General features: G+C 35.4%; 5 protein-coding genes across 5 annotated transcripts; 4 read left to right on the plus strand and 1 right to left on the minus strand.

Annotated features, from left to right (window-relative positions):
* The first annotated feature begins 1,108 nt into the window (after nucleotides 1–1,108).
* Nucleotides 1,109–2,152, plus strand: LOC9304997 (PLAT domain-containing protein 1). Its single transcript, XM_021019327.1, has 2 exons — nucleotides 1,109–1,467; nucleotides 1,553–2,152. The coding sequence occupies exons 1-2, from the start codon at nucleotides 1,399–1,401 to the stop codon at nucleotides 2,027–2,029; spliced, it is 546 nt and encodes a 181-aa protein (XP_020874986.1). The 5' UTR covers nucleotides 1,109–1,398; the 3' UTR covers nucleotides 2,030–2,152.
* Nucleotides 2,153–4,416: 2,264 nt separating this feature from the next.
* On the minus strand, nucleotides 4,417–6,387 carry LOC9302953 (protein SCO1 homolog 2, mitochondrial). The gene is made up of 7 exons (XM_021019992.1): nucleotides 6,120–6,387; nucleotides 5,699–5,840; nucleotides 5,519–5,594; nucleotides 5,223–5,441; nucleotides 5,031–5,120; nucleotides 4,817–4,949; nucleotides 4,417–4,750 (listed from the first exon to the last, which is right to left on the minus strand). Exons 1-7 carry the CDS (start codon nucleotides 6,179–6,181, stop codon nucleotides 4,642–4,644), a joined length of 831 nt encoding a protein of 276 aa, XP_020875651.1. The 5' UTR covers nucleotides 6,182–6,387; the 3' UTR covers nucleotides 4,417–4,641.
* A 790-nt stretch (nucleotides 6,388–7,177) lies between these two features.
* Nucleotides 7,178–8,392, plus strand: LOC9304998 (NDR1/HIN1-like protein 13). The gene has a single exon (XM_021019359.1). The coding sequence runs from the start codon at nucleotides 7,381–7,383 to the stop codon at nucleotides 8,233–8,235; it is 855 nt and encodes a 284-aa protein (XP_020875018.1). The 5' UTR covers nucleotides 7,178–7,380; the 3' UTR covers nucleotides 8,236–8,392.
* Nucleotides 8,393–8,787: 395 nt separating this feature from the next.
* LOC9302954 (F-box/kelch-repeat protein At4g39753) lies at nucleotides 8,788–11,522 on the plus strand. Its single transcript, XM_021016575.1, has one exon. The coding sequence runs from the start codon at nucleotides 10,037–10,039 to the stop codon at nucleotides 11,207–11,209; it is 1,173 nt and encodes a 390-aa protein (XP_020872234.1). The 5' UTR covers nucleotides 8,788–10,036; the 3' UTR covers nucleotides 11,210–11,522.
* A 47-nt stretch (nucleotides 11,523–11,569) lies between these two features.
* On the plus strand, nucleotides 11,570–13,430 carry LOC110226050 (putative F-box/kelch-repeat protein At4g39756). The gene has a single exon (XM_021016576.1). It carries the CDS (start codon nucleotides 12,245–12,247, stop codon nucleotides 13,358–13,360), a length of 1,116 nt encoding a protein of 371 aa, XP_020872235.1. The 5' UTR covers nucleotides 11,570–12,244; the 3' UTR covers nucleotides 13,361–13,430.
* The last annotated feature ends 9 nt before the right edge of the window (nucleotides 13,431–13,439 follow it).

Here is a 13,439-nt window from a genome sequence, read left to right on the forward strand (position 1 = left end):
AAAATCTCTATCGATGATCTTTTGAGTCTTAATTTCGGCGATCTCTTGAGCTTTTGTCAACATTTTTGGAGTTAACATGTAATAATTGACTAGAAGAAATAGAGATTTGCGTTAGTTATATATTTTATCCTAATTGAGGAGATATCGTTCTAAAAAACATGAAGGAATGTTTATCAAACACGTGTGAGATGAAAGTGATTGGTTAATTGAATTTGGATTGTGGCGGGACACGATCGGATCGGACTAAAGTCGCATAGACTGATATCGTTGGATATGATGATTTTTTTTATTTATTTAAATAACATAACAATTCAAACGATTGAGATATTATTTCGATATATAAACCTCTTTAATGTTTACGCCAAAAATAAGGATGTTGCATTTCAATTTTTAAGTACTGGAATAAATATTTGATTACAAAAAAAAAAAACTAATGGCATTAATTTAAATAATGTGGAGGCACATTTTTGAATCAAAAATTTTTAGCTGATCTTTCATAACATTTCTGATAGTAGTTTCGAAGTCTACTTAGATTTTTATTTTTTATTTCCTTATTGTAATTTGAAGGATCATCACTCTCTATAATTTGATTACATATGAATCATAAGTTTTTATAATTTAGTTAACTATGGGTTTGATCAAATTTGCAAAAAAAAACAAACTAACAATATTTTCCTTTATGTTACCCCCCCCCCAAAGAAATACTAAATGTTTGTATGGGAAAGAGATATAAATGGGCCTACGCCTTATGCCCAATATTTACCTAAAACAAGGCTCCATATAGAAAATATTCAAAATAATTAGTATTTGGTATTTTAAGCCCACACACTTTTTAAAACGAAAACGCTGAGAAGAATTAGTTTTATCAACAAATATATAAATATATTTTATTTTATTTTATTTTATTTTTAATATAAATATATTGATAATGTGGTGTTTATTATGCCTGGCCATAAATTAATAAAAACTGACAGCAAATATAACCAAATAAAAATGGGAAATTTTACTCATTCTCAATATAAATTTGAATTGTTCTTAATATTAGACCAAACTATCAAGTCATTAATAAGGAAAAGTTTATATAGTTCATATTTTTCTTGGCCAGAGAGAGAGACAGTCATAAAGGGTAATTTCGTAATCTACCAACTCATCCTTACCGACCCGCCGAGTAATAGCCGTGTATGAAACCAGCTTCTCAAATTATCCTTATCAATTCTCACATCACAACAGGTAATAATCTGCCACGTCGAAAATACACGCTACTCCGAAAAACACGTGATTATTACCCCAATTGTTAATTCCCAATAATAACCCTTCCTCTATAATATTCGCATCTATTAATAATACACCTCTCCAGAAAAAAAAAGAAAAACAAATCGTTCACCGGAAAAACACAAAATGGCTCGCCGCGACGTTGTCCTCCCTTTCCTCCTCCTTCTCGCCACCGTCTCCGCCGTAGCTTTCGCCGTAAACTTCCTTAATCTCTAACCACTCTCGATCAGATTTTGACTTTTTGATTTCTGACTTTTTCAATTCCTCTCTGATTATTTAGGAGGATGATCCAGACTGTGTATACACATTCTATCTCAGAACCGGATCGATCTGGAAAGCCGGAACCGATTCGATCATCAGCGCAAGAGTCTACGATAAGTACGGTGACTACATCGGAATAAAAAACCTTCAAGCTTGGGGTGGATTAATGGGACCTGATTACAATTACTTCGAGAGGGGTAATCTCGACATTTTCAGTGGAAGAGCACCGTGTTTACCTAGTCCGATCTGTGCCTTAAACCTAACCTCTGATGGCTCCGGTGATCACCATGGTTGGTACGCTAATTACGTTGAGGTCACGACGGCTGGTGTTCACGCACAGTGCTCGACGCAGGATTTTGAGATTGAGCAATGGCTCGCTACTGATACTTCTCCTTATGAGCTCACCGCCGTTCGTAACAATTGTCCGGTCAAGCTTAGGGATAGTGTTAGTCGGGTCGGGTCTGAGATCCGGAAAAAGCTTTCTTGGGTCGTTTAAGTGATGTGTATTGATTCGTGAGAGTCTCTGTATTGTTTGTTTTGTCGTCGTCGTCTTGTGAGTGTAATGTGGCGTTAATCATATTATTCCATAAATAAAACTTTTCAAAGTTATTTTGCGAAATTTAACCCATGATTAGTGAGTGATTTAGTAGATAATCACAGGTTAATTGAAGCATTTGATTTGTCTCGGTCTTGTGTAAATGTGAACCCAATCAATGAGAAGACTAGGACATGAACACAATCAAAATATAAAATTGATTGAATGCATTATAGGTGTCGGTATTATTAATAAGCGGAATAGAAATTTGAGTGGACCAAGTATAATCCCTTGGGCCAAAAATGATGCCACGTTTGTATTCATTGATAACTAACTCTGTGATATTTATATTGTTTATTTGTCCACATTGTATCTATAATTTAACACTTAATCTTATTGATATGGTTATGGGCTTATGACTGGGCCGATAATCACATCTTCCAGCCGCCATATACTTAAAAGCCCAATACGTTTTTAAAAAAATTGAGTCCCACATCGAAAATTTAATACACAGTTACTAACCCATACCCATATAAATAAAAGCTATCTCTTAGCTTTCTAAAATAAATATTTAGTATGGGCTTTTCACGAGAGGCCCGACTGTTGGCTTAATTGCCCAAAAAAGTTGAAAATGTTTTCTAATGTTTTTATTTTATTTTTATACGGGTTCCATTTTCTTGCGTTTTATACTACTAAAACCACTAAAACCTAAGTTTCTTTTTATTTTAATTTTTTTTTTTTGATAAGTGTTAAATTCTTAAATTTTGTGTAAACTAATTGGATACAACATTCAAACCCCTAAGAGGTGTTCTAGGTTCAATATGGTTTACACATAATTAAAATTTTTAACACTTGTTTTTCTAATGTTTTGTTTTTGTTTTTCTTTTTTTTGATAAGTGTTAAATTCTTAAATTTTGTGTAAAATATTTGGACACAACATCCAAACCCCTAAGAGGTGTTATAGGTTCAATATGGTTTACACATAATTAAATTTTTAACACTTGTTTTTCATTAATGTTTTGTTTTTTTTCTTTTTTTTTTGATAAGGGTTAAATTTTTAATTTTTGTGTAAACTAATTGAATACAACATCCAAACCCCTAAGAGGTGTTATAGGTTCAATATGGTTTACACATAATTAAAGTTTAACCTTGTTTTTTTTTAATGTTTTGTTTTTTTTTTCTTTCTTTTTTTGATAAGTGTTAAATTCTTAAATTTTGTGTAAACCAATTGGATACAACATCCACACCCCTAAGAGGTGTTCTAGGTTCAATCAATATGGTTTACACATAATTAAATTTTTAATACTTGTGTTTTTATTAAAAAATGCTGTTTTATGTCTTTTTTATAAGTGTTAAATTTTTAATTTTGATAATATAAATTTAACACTTAATTTATTTTTTCCCCGATTTGTTTTTAATTTTTTTTATTAAATTTACATTTTAAAGGTTTTGCAAATAATATATTTTAGATAAATTGCTTTCAATTATACATAATTTGATTTTTAAAACTTTATTTATTTTTTATTTTTTAAATTTATATCACTATTTAAAATTTAAAAGTTTTTTAATTTTTTCAAATAATATTTTGGATAAACTGTTTTATTTTTATAAATATACATAATTAAAAATTTTAACACTTGTTTCTTTAATTTGAAAACGTTTTTTTAATTTATATTTAAATATAACTATTTAAAATTCAAAGTTTTTTTATTTTTCAAATAATATTTAGATAAACTGTTTAATTTTTTTAAGTGTAAAATTTTAAATTTGTTAAAACAAATCGGACACAACATCTTGTCCATATTATTTGGTACTTAAGAGTTGTTCTAGGTTCAAAATGTTTACACATAATATAAATTAACACATAATTTATTTTTTACCCCAAAAATGATTTTAAGGTTAAAACTTACATTTTACGGTTTTGCAAATAATATGTTAAATTGTTTTTATTAGTATACATAATTTAGATTTTTAACACTTATTTCTTTTATTTAAAAACGTGTTTAATTTATATGGGTATATTATTTAAACTTTACAGTTTCATTTTATTTTTTAAATAATATTTTATATAAACTGTTTCATAATTACATTAAATGGTAGTATTCTTGTACAAAGAAAACTTACAAAATAGGGAAATGAGAATGAAAAATAGAAAAATAAAATGAATTACAGGAAGAAAATTCAAAAGTAGTGTATATGTATTAACTTATGTATTAACTTATAATGCTTATCCATTATTTAGAAATATCAGAGAATTATTTAATAATGGAAAATCTTCTGTTACAAACTTTGAAAGAAAATTTGAAAATAAGTAAAAAGGAAACAACTCTAACAAAAAAAAAATAACATTGAAGAATAAAAAATTACTATATGCGAAATTTTGGATTTAAAAAACCCAACGCATTTTTATAGTATCAATAAGTTTCGACTTTGCTGGATCTACCATCTAATTGCCATGTTTCAATAATAAAGAAGGATTAACAAACAAAATCGACGAAATAAAATTCACCAATTGAAGAAAACAATCAAAGAGCATCCTAGTGTTTCTCTCTTTAGTGTTTGGTCAAAATGTGTCATTGTGAAACAGATGTAACTTCTTTAAGAAGCTCTTGTGAGAGCTCGTCTGGATTATACTCAACCCCAAAGCACCTCACAATCTCCATCTTCGGATTCATCAAGTACCTATACACAAAAACATATCAACATTTTGAACATAAAACGATTTGATTTGAGAAGACGAACCCTTACATGTTGTGAGAAGTATCAACGAGATAATCGTCTCCGTCTTCTTGAACCTTCTTGAAGTAGACACGATACTCTTGTGCCATTTGCCTCATTGCACTTGCAGCTCCAGTTAGTCCTAGTATTCTACTATCAAACTCTGCATAAAGACACAAGCAACAAAACGTAAGTGGGTTTAGAAAAATAGCTGGAACACGGAGGCACGAAGTAAAACAGAGACCTTTCAAGTATGCGTGGAGATGAGAAGGTGTGTCTCGTTGAGGGTCAAGAGTGACAAAGACAGGCAGAATCTTCTGGTTATGTTTAGACTCTGTTTCCATCAAGACAAGACATCATTACTAAAAGATCACATTATATTGTGAAAAGATCTGAAACTAATGAAATGGCTGGAGCTATGTTTAAGTGACTCAACCTAGTTTATCAACTGCTTTGGACATCATCTTCAATTGCTCGGGTCCAACATCCGGGGAAAACGAGTATCCAAAGTAGAGTAGAACCCATTTACCACAAAAGTCATTCTCTGTGACTATCTTGTTTTCTGTGCTCATAAGCGTAAATGGACCTCCGATAATTGGACCTTTGACAGTTGTATTAGAACCGCATCCACAACCGCTATTGCTGCTTGCTTGACCTGTAAAAGTAGTAGCATGAAAGATCTCATCTTTATCAATCCAATGTGTCAAAAACCATCATCAAAGTCTATAGTACCTCTAGGAACTGCTCTCCTTTCGTCGTTGTAATGAAGAAAGGTGATGAATCCGGCAAAACCAAGTACAATCGCTGGCTGAAAATGCAAACAAAAAAGGGAACATAACACCGAATTGGTCCCAAACAAAAGAACCAAATCAAGAAACAAGTGAAAGCAACAAGAGTTTTTAGAAACTATACAACAGCATAACGAGCACGGGAACGAGAAGAAGCTTGAGTTCCTCCTCCCATAGGAAATAGAGGGTTAACATCTGGAATTTCATGGCCCTGTCTTGTTGATTTACTGTAATTGAATGACTGAATTCGTTTCGATGGTCCAGACCTAAAAAAAGTTTTGAAATTGAGACCAATCAACGCTAAGATTCAATCTAATGTTTCAAGATCAAGAATTTCTTCTGTAACCAACTTCAATTTTGATACTTTAGAAGATAAACCCAACAAGAAACATTCACATCAGCAGTATCAAAATTCCAACAAAGAGAGAGACTTTTTCGCAGATAAAGTAACAATTGTGCTACTTAACTAAAAACCAAGAAGGTAAGGAGGATCCCCTAAGCAACTCAAAATTAGGGTTTATGAGGGGTTTAAGAATATGACTAACCTTCGGAGAAAATTGGATGCACCATTTTTGCAGGAAAGAACAAGCCGGCGACAAGGAAGCATTGAATTTGGTTCTTCTTCTCTGTTTCTTACAGAACTTTTTTCAATTCATCAAAAAAAACTTATTCGAGTGAATCGCTTAGACTCATTTTCTGTAAAATCTCCGTACTTTGCTCCTATAGAATCTTTTTTCTTGGTGAAGAGCCAAAACCAAAACACAAGAAAAAAAGTTTTTTTTTTTTTTTTTCTTGGTGACCAAGCTCGTTTCCGTGTGTTTTCTAATGTTTTATTTATCTAATTTTGTGTTATGTAATTAAATTATTTATGGGTTGATTTAATTTAAAAGTTTTGTATATGAAATATTCGGCTTACCAGGCCTTATAATTGACAAATAAAAACGCATTGGGCTTTAATACAACAATTTGAGTTTTATTGGGCTTTAAATATAACAATTTTGATTGGCCTCGACAAATAAACAGAACCGAATATACCGAATCGAAACCGAAGTAAAAAAAATCGAACCGAACCAAAATTTTGAAAATAACCGAATGGATACTAAATTCTATAACCAAAATAACCGTAACCGAAATATTTTGGGTAACCGAAATACCCGAAATATAATTATATTTTCAAAATAATTAGTTATTTATAGACGAAATAATCAAAAATACTTGAAAATATATATAAAAATAGCAAAATATTCAAAAATAACCGAAATATAGCCAAAAATATTCGAAAATACTCAAAAATAACCGAAATATCCGAAAATGTCCTAAGCAAAATAACCGAATGGATACTAAATTTTAAAACCGAAAGAACTGGAACCGAACCGAAACCGAACCGAAATTTCAAAATATCCGAATGGATATTAAATTTTGAAACTGAAAAAACCGAAACCGAATGGACCTAACCGATAACCGAACGGTTAACCGAAAGCCCAGACCTAATTTTGAGTATTTTGTGTCGAACTCGAGACTAATCTATAATGATTTTACATATGACATATCGACGGCCCAATTATGTTTTATTGTCACAAAAAAAAAGGTGATAATAATAATTAGGGAAACAAAGAAGAAGAAAAACATTTGAGTTGGTAAACGCAAGAAAATTCCGGTCCGAAAGACCAACTGAAGTTACGCAAATCAACCACAGCCACTTACTCTCCCACTCCATGCAAAAACCCTAATTTCCGCATTGCCTCTGTTCTCTTCTCTCTCGACAGTCCCTCCACCACGACACATTTCCTTCTCACCGTTATTCCGATGGAGGGGCCACCGCTACCTCCGACCTCCACCTCCACCGGCAATGACAATGAAAACAAGACCGGTAATGCTTCTTCTACGTGGCATCGTCCCACCACCAGCCTCCCCCAACTTCCTTCATCTGGCTCCCAAGTTTCTTCACCTCCACAACATTTACGTAATCATTCTTTGAATCTCTCCCCACACTTATCATCTTCTACTCCTCCTCCTCCTCCTGATCCAATCCCAGCGATCGAGACCTACGTAGTGCAGGTTCCGAGGGATCAGGTCTATTGGACCCCTCCCCCGGATAATGCAAGGATCGTCGAAAGACGCAGGAATAGCGAGCTGGGGAGAAATAATAAAAGCTTTTGTTCTAAAAGATGCATATGGTTATTCATCTCTGTGATCGTCATCGGATTCATCATCTGCGCCATCGCACTAATCGTCGGTTTTGTATTCAAGCCCGAACCTCCGGTTTTCAACGTTAAGAAATTCGAGAAATCTCGTCATTTCGAGATCATGTTGACATCCAAGAACCCAACCTCCACCATGTGGGTGACCTACAAAGGTCTAGTCTCTCTGATGTACAAAAACAAGAACCTAGGCCAAGGGAATTTCCCGGAGCTGTCACTAGCCGTGTCCGGATCCCATACGGTTAACCTAAAGCTAGAAGGGTCCAAGAATGCGGCTCTGCTGCCGCCTGAAGTGGTTAGTTTGGTATTGACGATGGGGCTCAATGCGGGATTCGGCACGGGATTGGTGAAACGGGACAAGGAAGTGGCAGTGACATGTGATATTAAAGTAAAAGGATTATTAGATGCGCAGAAGGTTGAGATTGTGTCGGAGAGTTGTGAGAGTGAGTTCATTAAATAAAACAAATTCACACTCAAAATATTATATTTGGTCTTTTAGAGGTTAATTAGCGAGCTTTATTACTACTTCTCATGTAAGGGGTTTTCCTCCGAATGTCATATGCTTTTTTTTCTTTTGTTTTGACTTTTACATGTTAATGTGTGATACATCTGTTTTTGATGTATGAGCTAGGTGTTACTTTGTAATCTGTAATTTATTTCCACTCAATTTATTTTACTTAATCTGAGACCAAAATAACATGTTTTAATGTCTATGATCAAACTGGCCTTGGCTTACGGGGTTCTCTTTCACTAATTTTTTAAATAAACGGGGCTAGTAGATCGCCTAAATTAAATAAAGGGCTTAATTCAATTAAGGTACGAATATGCTGACCTAATCGTGTTTAATCTTATAATATAAAGTCCAAAGTCAAAACAAATTCTCCACCGACTCTCGTGCTTAACCCTAATTTCAAAAACGTCCTCTGCCACTATGAGTTCTGAAGAGGAACTACCGCAGAAAAAGAAGCATGAGTTCTGAAGAGGAACTACCGCAGAAAAAGAAGCATGAGTTCTGAAGAGGAACTACCGCAGAAAAAGAAGCAAAAGAATCTGCCGTGGCTTCCAGATTATATCCCTAGTCTCCAAGTCCTTTCGCTCTCTCGTCGTATCCAAAGATCTCCTCAAGGAGCGATATCGCCTCAAAACCCGAGAATCCTCTTCCAACATGGTTCACCCTATGGATAAAAGCTGATCAAATCGACAAGAAGAAGAAGAAGAATAAGTTTTCTCGAAGTACTCGGTTGGTACAAATATCATCTTCCTATTATTATTATCCTTTTGACCCAGTGTTCATCGTTATAGTTGTCTCAGAATACTATGCGTTCAGCTAATGCAGTGCTCCGTCCCCGTCATTTGGGTTGGTGACAAGGAGGCTACTCTTTGGCATCAAGGTCCCAACATGACGGTAGCTCGAGTGAATGCCATTGCGGGTGTTGTCAATGGGAAGATATACGTTATATATGGGAGGTTGCCTGGCAAATGAGTCCACGAATTGGGGTGAGGTTTTCGACAAAAATACTCATGAAACTTGGGAATCTCTACCTGACACTGGAGCTGATCTCCGCTCCTCTTCAATTAGAGCAATAGAGCTGATCCAAGGAAAACTTTAGGTTAGAGTTGGCAACGAGAACAGTGATGACTATGTCTATGATCCAAAAGAAGGTAAATGGGACGTTGTGGAAAAAACACTGTCAGATAGGAAATCTATTGTTGTCTTGTGGTGAACAACGTTTCTGGTGGTATGACACAAAGCCTCACGAATGGAGAGTGGTCAGAGGTTTGTCAATGTTGAATACGACTCGTCATCGTGGTTTGATTGAGATTGGTAACTACGGTGGTAAACTCTTAATCTTATGGGATAAGTTTGTGCATCCTGGTCAATTTCAGGAAAAAAATATTTGGTGTGCCGTGGTTGCGCTTGAAAGACGTAATGGTAATGGCGATGATTTTGAAATTTGGGGAAACGTTGAGTGGACTAATGTTGTGCTTACGGTTCCCAGTTCATACGTCTTCCTGCGTAGTCTACAGAATAGAGGTTGATCAAATATAAGCATTTTCTTTTTAATTACTGGCAATATCAACAAAAAAAGAAAAACACATTTAGCTTCAAAATAACAAGTTTTTGGCGTAGGGGTTCACTTTGATTGTTAGGGGACAATTAGATATTTAATTAAAATTAAGGGTCAATTTTTCAATATTAAAAAAAAATGAAAGATGTTTATAAGCTGGTTTTGGAAAAGCCCTAATCATGTTTAACCCTAATGATCACTTTTTGGGTAGAAACCGCCGCCTCTGCGGCTACGACATCCATAGCCGAACCACCGTCGAAAAAGAGGAAAACGAATCCATCTCCTCCTCTTCCTCCTCCGTCGTTTTTGTCACTCCCAGATGTTCTCATCCTAAACTGCTTATCCCGCATACCGAAATCGTATTACCCTAAACTCTCCATAGTCTCCAAGACATTTCGTGATCTCATCTTATCCATTGATCTTAACCACGCTCGATTTCACCACAAAACACAAGAAACCTTTTTTCATGTCTGCTTAAAGTTTCCCGATCGTCCTCTTCCCTCTTGGTACACACTCTGGATCAAACCTGAAGGATTCGATGACAAGGAGGAGGAGAAGAAGAAGTCTACATTGGTACAAGTACCCTCTTCCTATGCTTCTCATAATCCATTGCTCGTCGTTAGTGTTGATTCAGATGTCTATGCATTCAAACAATGTTATCCTCCCTCACGCGTCATGTATGTTCGTAACAAGGAGGTTGTCTTATGGCGTAATGCCCCCAACATGACTGTAGCTCGCGCGAATCCTGTTGCGTACGTCTTCGATAAGAAAATATACGTAATGGGAGGTTGTGCGGAAAATGAATCTGCAAATTGGGGTGAGGTTTTTGATCCAAAGACTCAAACTTGGGAATCTTTACCTGTCCCTGCCCCTGAGCTTCGCTTCTCTTCAATGATTAGAAAACTAGAGATGATCCAAGGAAAGTTTTACGTCAGGAGCAATGAGAGCAAGGACTCTGTTTATGATCCGAAAAATGGTAAGTGGAACGTTGCAGCAAAACCGTTGGTGAGTGATAGTAGGTGTGCGGTAGGTGATGTTTGGTACTCTTTTCGTCCCAACAGTTGTTTGTGGTTTGACAATGAAATTCAAGATTGGAGACTGGTCAAGGGTTTGTCTTCCTTGAATCAGAGTTGTCGTAGTGGTTTGATTGAAACAGTTAGCTACGATGGGAAACTCTTACTCTTGTGGGACAAGCCTACAAAGCCTCGTCGTCGTGTTTGTGGAGAGAAGTATATTTGCTGTGCGTTGATTGCGTTTGAAAAGCGCAAAAATGGTCAAGTTTGGGGTAAGGTTGAGTGGTCTAATGTTGTGCTTACGGTTCCCAGTTCATACCGTTTCTTGCGTTCTACAATGATACGGACTTGATCAATTGTCAACATGTTTCTGCTTGTCCAGAATGGCTTTTAGATGTAATTCTTGAAACACTCCGTTGTTTAAAACAAGTTGTATAACATTTGCCTAAATCATTGATACATTCAGATATTATTATATATCCCATAGATTATAAGGCTTTGCTTAACATTTACTGAATAGTTTGGCATGAAACTATGCTACATTTCTTTTGTATGTGTGTGCTTGGATTTAAATCTAAAATGAGGTGTCAGATTTGTCTCTACTTCTTTAACTATCACTAAAAAAACTCATTGCAAAAAAATTTAGTTCTTCCATGCTTTTTTTTTGTTGGAAAATATCTTCACTCACAATCACAAAGCAATCCTCATAACCTACAATCAAACAGATCCTCTAGAGGTAAAGCAATCAAACATATCCTTTGAATTAGATCTTCTTCTTCTTTTTTGATAAAGCAATCAAACATATCTTGACATAGGAGGATTCTCTTTCTGGTAAAATAGAAGAAGAAGAAGAAGAACAGCAATTTCAATTAAATTTTCAGCAACATCAATGAAGAATACAATCAGACATAAAACACTAAAATTCTGCCATGAATTATGACTTTATCTATGAAAAGTTGGTGGTTCGTATGTTTGGTGTTAAATTTAAAATCAGGGATAGTGTGATTAGTTTGATATTGCGTCAGCTAGAACTGTGTCTACTTCTTTAACTATCACCATAAACATATATGCCTATTTTTAGCCTTCGTCTTGTAATTCAATGAAACTGTATATACAAGCTTTGTTATTTCCCCAAGCGTAACGGGGAGGATTTGATAATTTAACTAAATCAAGGGGTCAGTTTTCAATTTAAAAAAGGCCTGTATATATATATAGTTCATTGCTTAGACCTAATCGTGTTCGCTTAGACCTAATCGTGTTTGCTTAAGTATGAAGAAGTCCAAAGTAGAACCACGGCAAACAAAATCGTCTCCATCTCGAGGTTGGTTTGCTAATTCCTGTTTAACCCCAATCTTTTTTAAGAAAACCCTAACCTCTGCCGCAAGCTATGGATTCCGAAGTCGAACCATCGCAGAAAAAGAAGAAACCAAATTCATCTCCGTCGTTTGTGTCCCTTCCTGATGTAATCCTTGTAAACTGTTTAGCCCGCATACCGAAATCGTACTACCCGAAACTCTCCTTAGTCTGCAAGAGCTTCTGCTCTCTCATCTTATCCATGGAGCTCTATGTAGAGCGATTGTACCTTCGAAGACATGAAGACGTCTTTCACGTCTGCTTACAGTTGCCCGATCGTCGTCTTCCCTCATGGTTTAGTCTCTGGACTAAACCGGATCAAACCCTAACCAATGACATCGGGAAGAAGAAAAAGTCTACTAGAAATACTTTGTTGGTACCAATACCTTCTTCTTACTCTCCTCGTGTACCAATGTTCATCGGTGAGATTGGTTCAGAATTATACGCTATTAGCAAACATAATAGTCCGTCCTCGGTCATGTGGGTTCGTAATAAGAGTACTAACTACGCCTGGCGTAAAGCCCCTAGCATGACAGTAGCTCGAGCCAATGTTTTTGCTTGTGTAATCAATGGGAAAATATACGTAATGGGAGGTTGTGCAGCAGATGAGTCAACGAATTGGGCTGAGGTTTTCGACCCGAAGACTCAAACTTGGGAACCTTTACCTGACCCTGGGGATGAGTTACGCTTATCTTCATTTAAAACTATGGAGGTGATCGAAGGAAAGATTTACGTTAAGAAAAGCTATACGATGGACTATGTTTATGATCCGGAAGAAGATAAATGGGACGTTATCACAAGAGCATTCATGATTGAGAGAAAGTGTGAGATAGAGAATGTATTGTACCGTTGTCGTGGACAAAGTTGTTCGTGGTATGACACAAAGCAGAAAGAATGGAGAGATATCAAGGGTTTGGCTACATTGAATAGGTATCGTCGTTCTTATGTTATTGAAGTAGCTAACTACTGTGACAAACTCTTAATCTTGTGGGAAATCTTTGCGAAGCAAAACAAGAATATTTGGTGTGCCGTGATTTCACTTAAAAGGCGTAAAGATGATGAAATTTGGGGAAAGGTTGAGTGGGCTAGTATTGTGCTTACGGTTCCTAGTTCATATGTTTTCTTGCGTTGTGAAGTGAAACCGGTTTGATCAATATATTTGTGATCATGCTTTTGATTTGAGTCTTTTGTGCATTGCCTATGGTTTTTAAAGTCATTTTCTTTAAACC

The sequence above is a fragment of the Arabidopsis lyrata genome, assembly GCF_000004255.2.
Source record: "Arabidopsis lyrata subsp. lyrata unplaced genomic scaffold ARALYscaffold_7, whole genome shotgun sequence".
Lineage (NCBI taxonomy): Eukaryota > Viridiplantae > Streptophyta > Magnoliopsida > Brassicales > Brassicaceae > Arabidopsis > Arabidopsis lyrata.

What these genes read in the sequence shown, in the direction of transcription:
- LOC9304998 (XM_021019359.1), top strand. Translation starts at nt 7,381, where the DNA reads ATGGAGGGGCCACCGCTACCTCCGACCTCCACCTCCACCGGCAATGAC.
- LOC9304997 (XM_021019327.1), top strand. Translation starts at nt 1,399, where the DNA reads ATGGCTCGCCGCGACGTTGTCCTCCCTTTCCTCCTCCTTCTCGCCACC. An exon ending in TCTCCGCCGTAGCTTTCGCC is followed by an intron (nt 1,468 to 1,552) that starts GTAAACTTCCTT and finishes CTGATTATTTAG; the next exon opens with GAGGATGATCCAGACTGTGT.
- LOC110226050 (XM_021016576.1), top strand. Translation starts at nt 12,245, where the DNA reads ATGGATTCCGAAGTCGAACCATCGCAGAAAAAGAAGAAACCAAATTCA.
- LOC9302953 (XM_021019992.1), bottom strand. Translation starts at nt 6,181, where the DNA reads ATGCTTCCTTGTCGCCGGCTTGTTCTTTCCTGCAAAAATGGTGCATCC. An exon ending in AAGGAGAGCAGTTCCTAGAG is followed by an intron (nt 5,442 to 5,518) that starts GTACTATAGACT and finishes CTACTTTTACAG; the next exon opens with GTCAAGCAAGCAGCAATAGC. An exon ending in GTTGATACTTCTCACAACAT is followed by an intron (nt 4,751 to 4,816) that starts GTAAGGGTTCGT and finishes TTTTGTGTATAG; the next exon opens with GTACTTGATGAATCCGAAGA.
- LOC9302954 (XM_021016575.1), top strand. Translation starts at nt 10,037, where the DNA reads ATGATCACTTTTTGGGTAGAAACCGCCGCCTCTGCGGCTACGACATCC.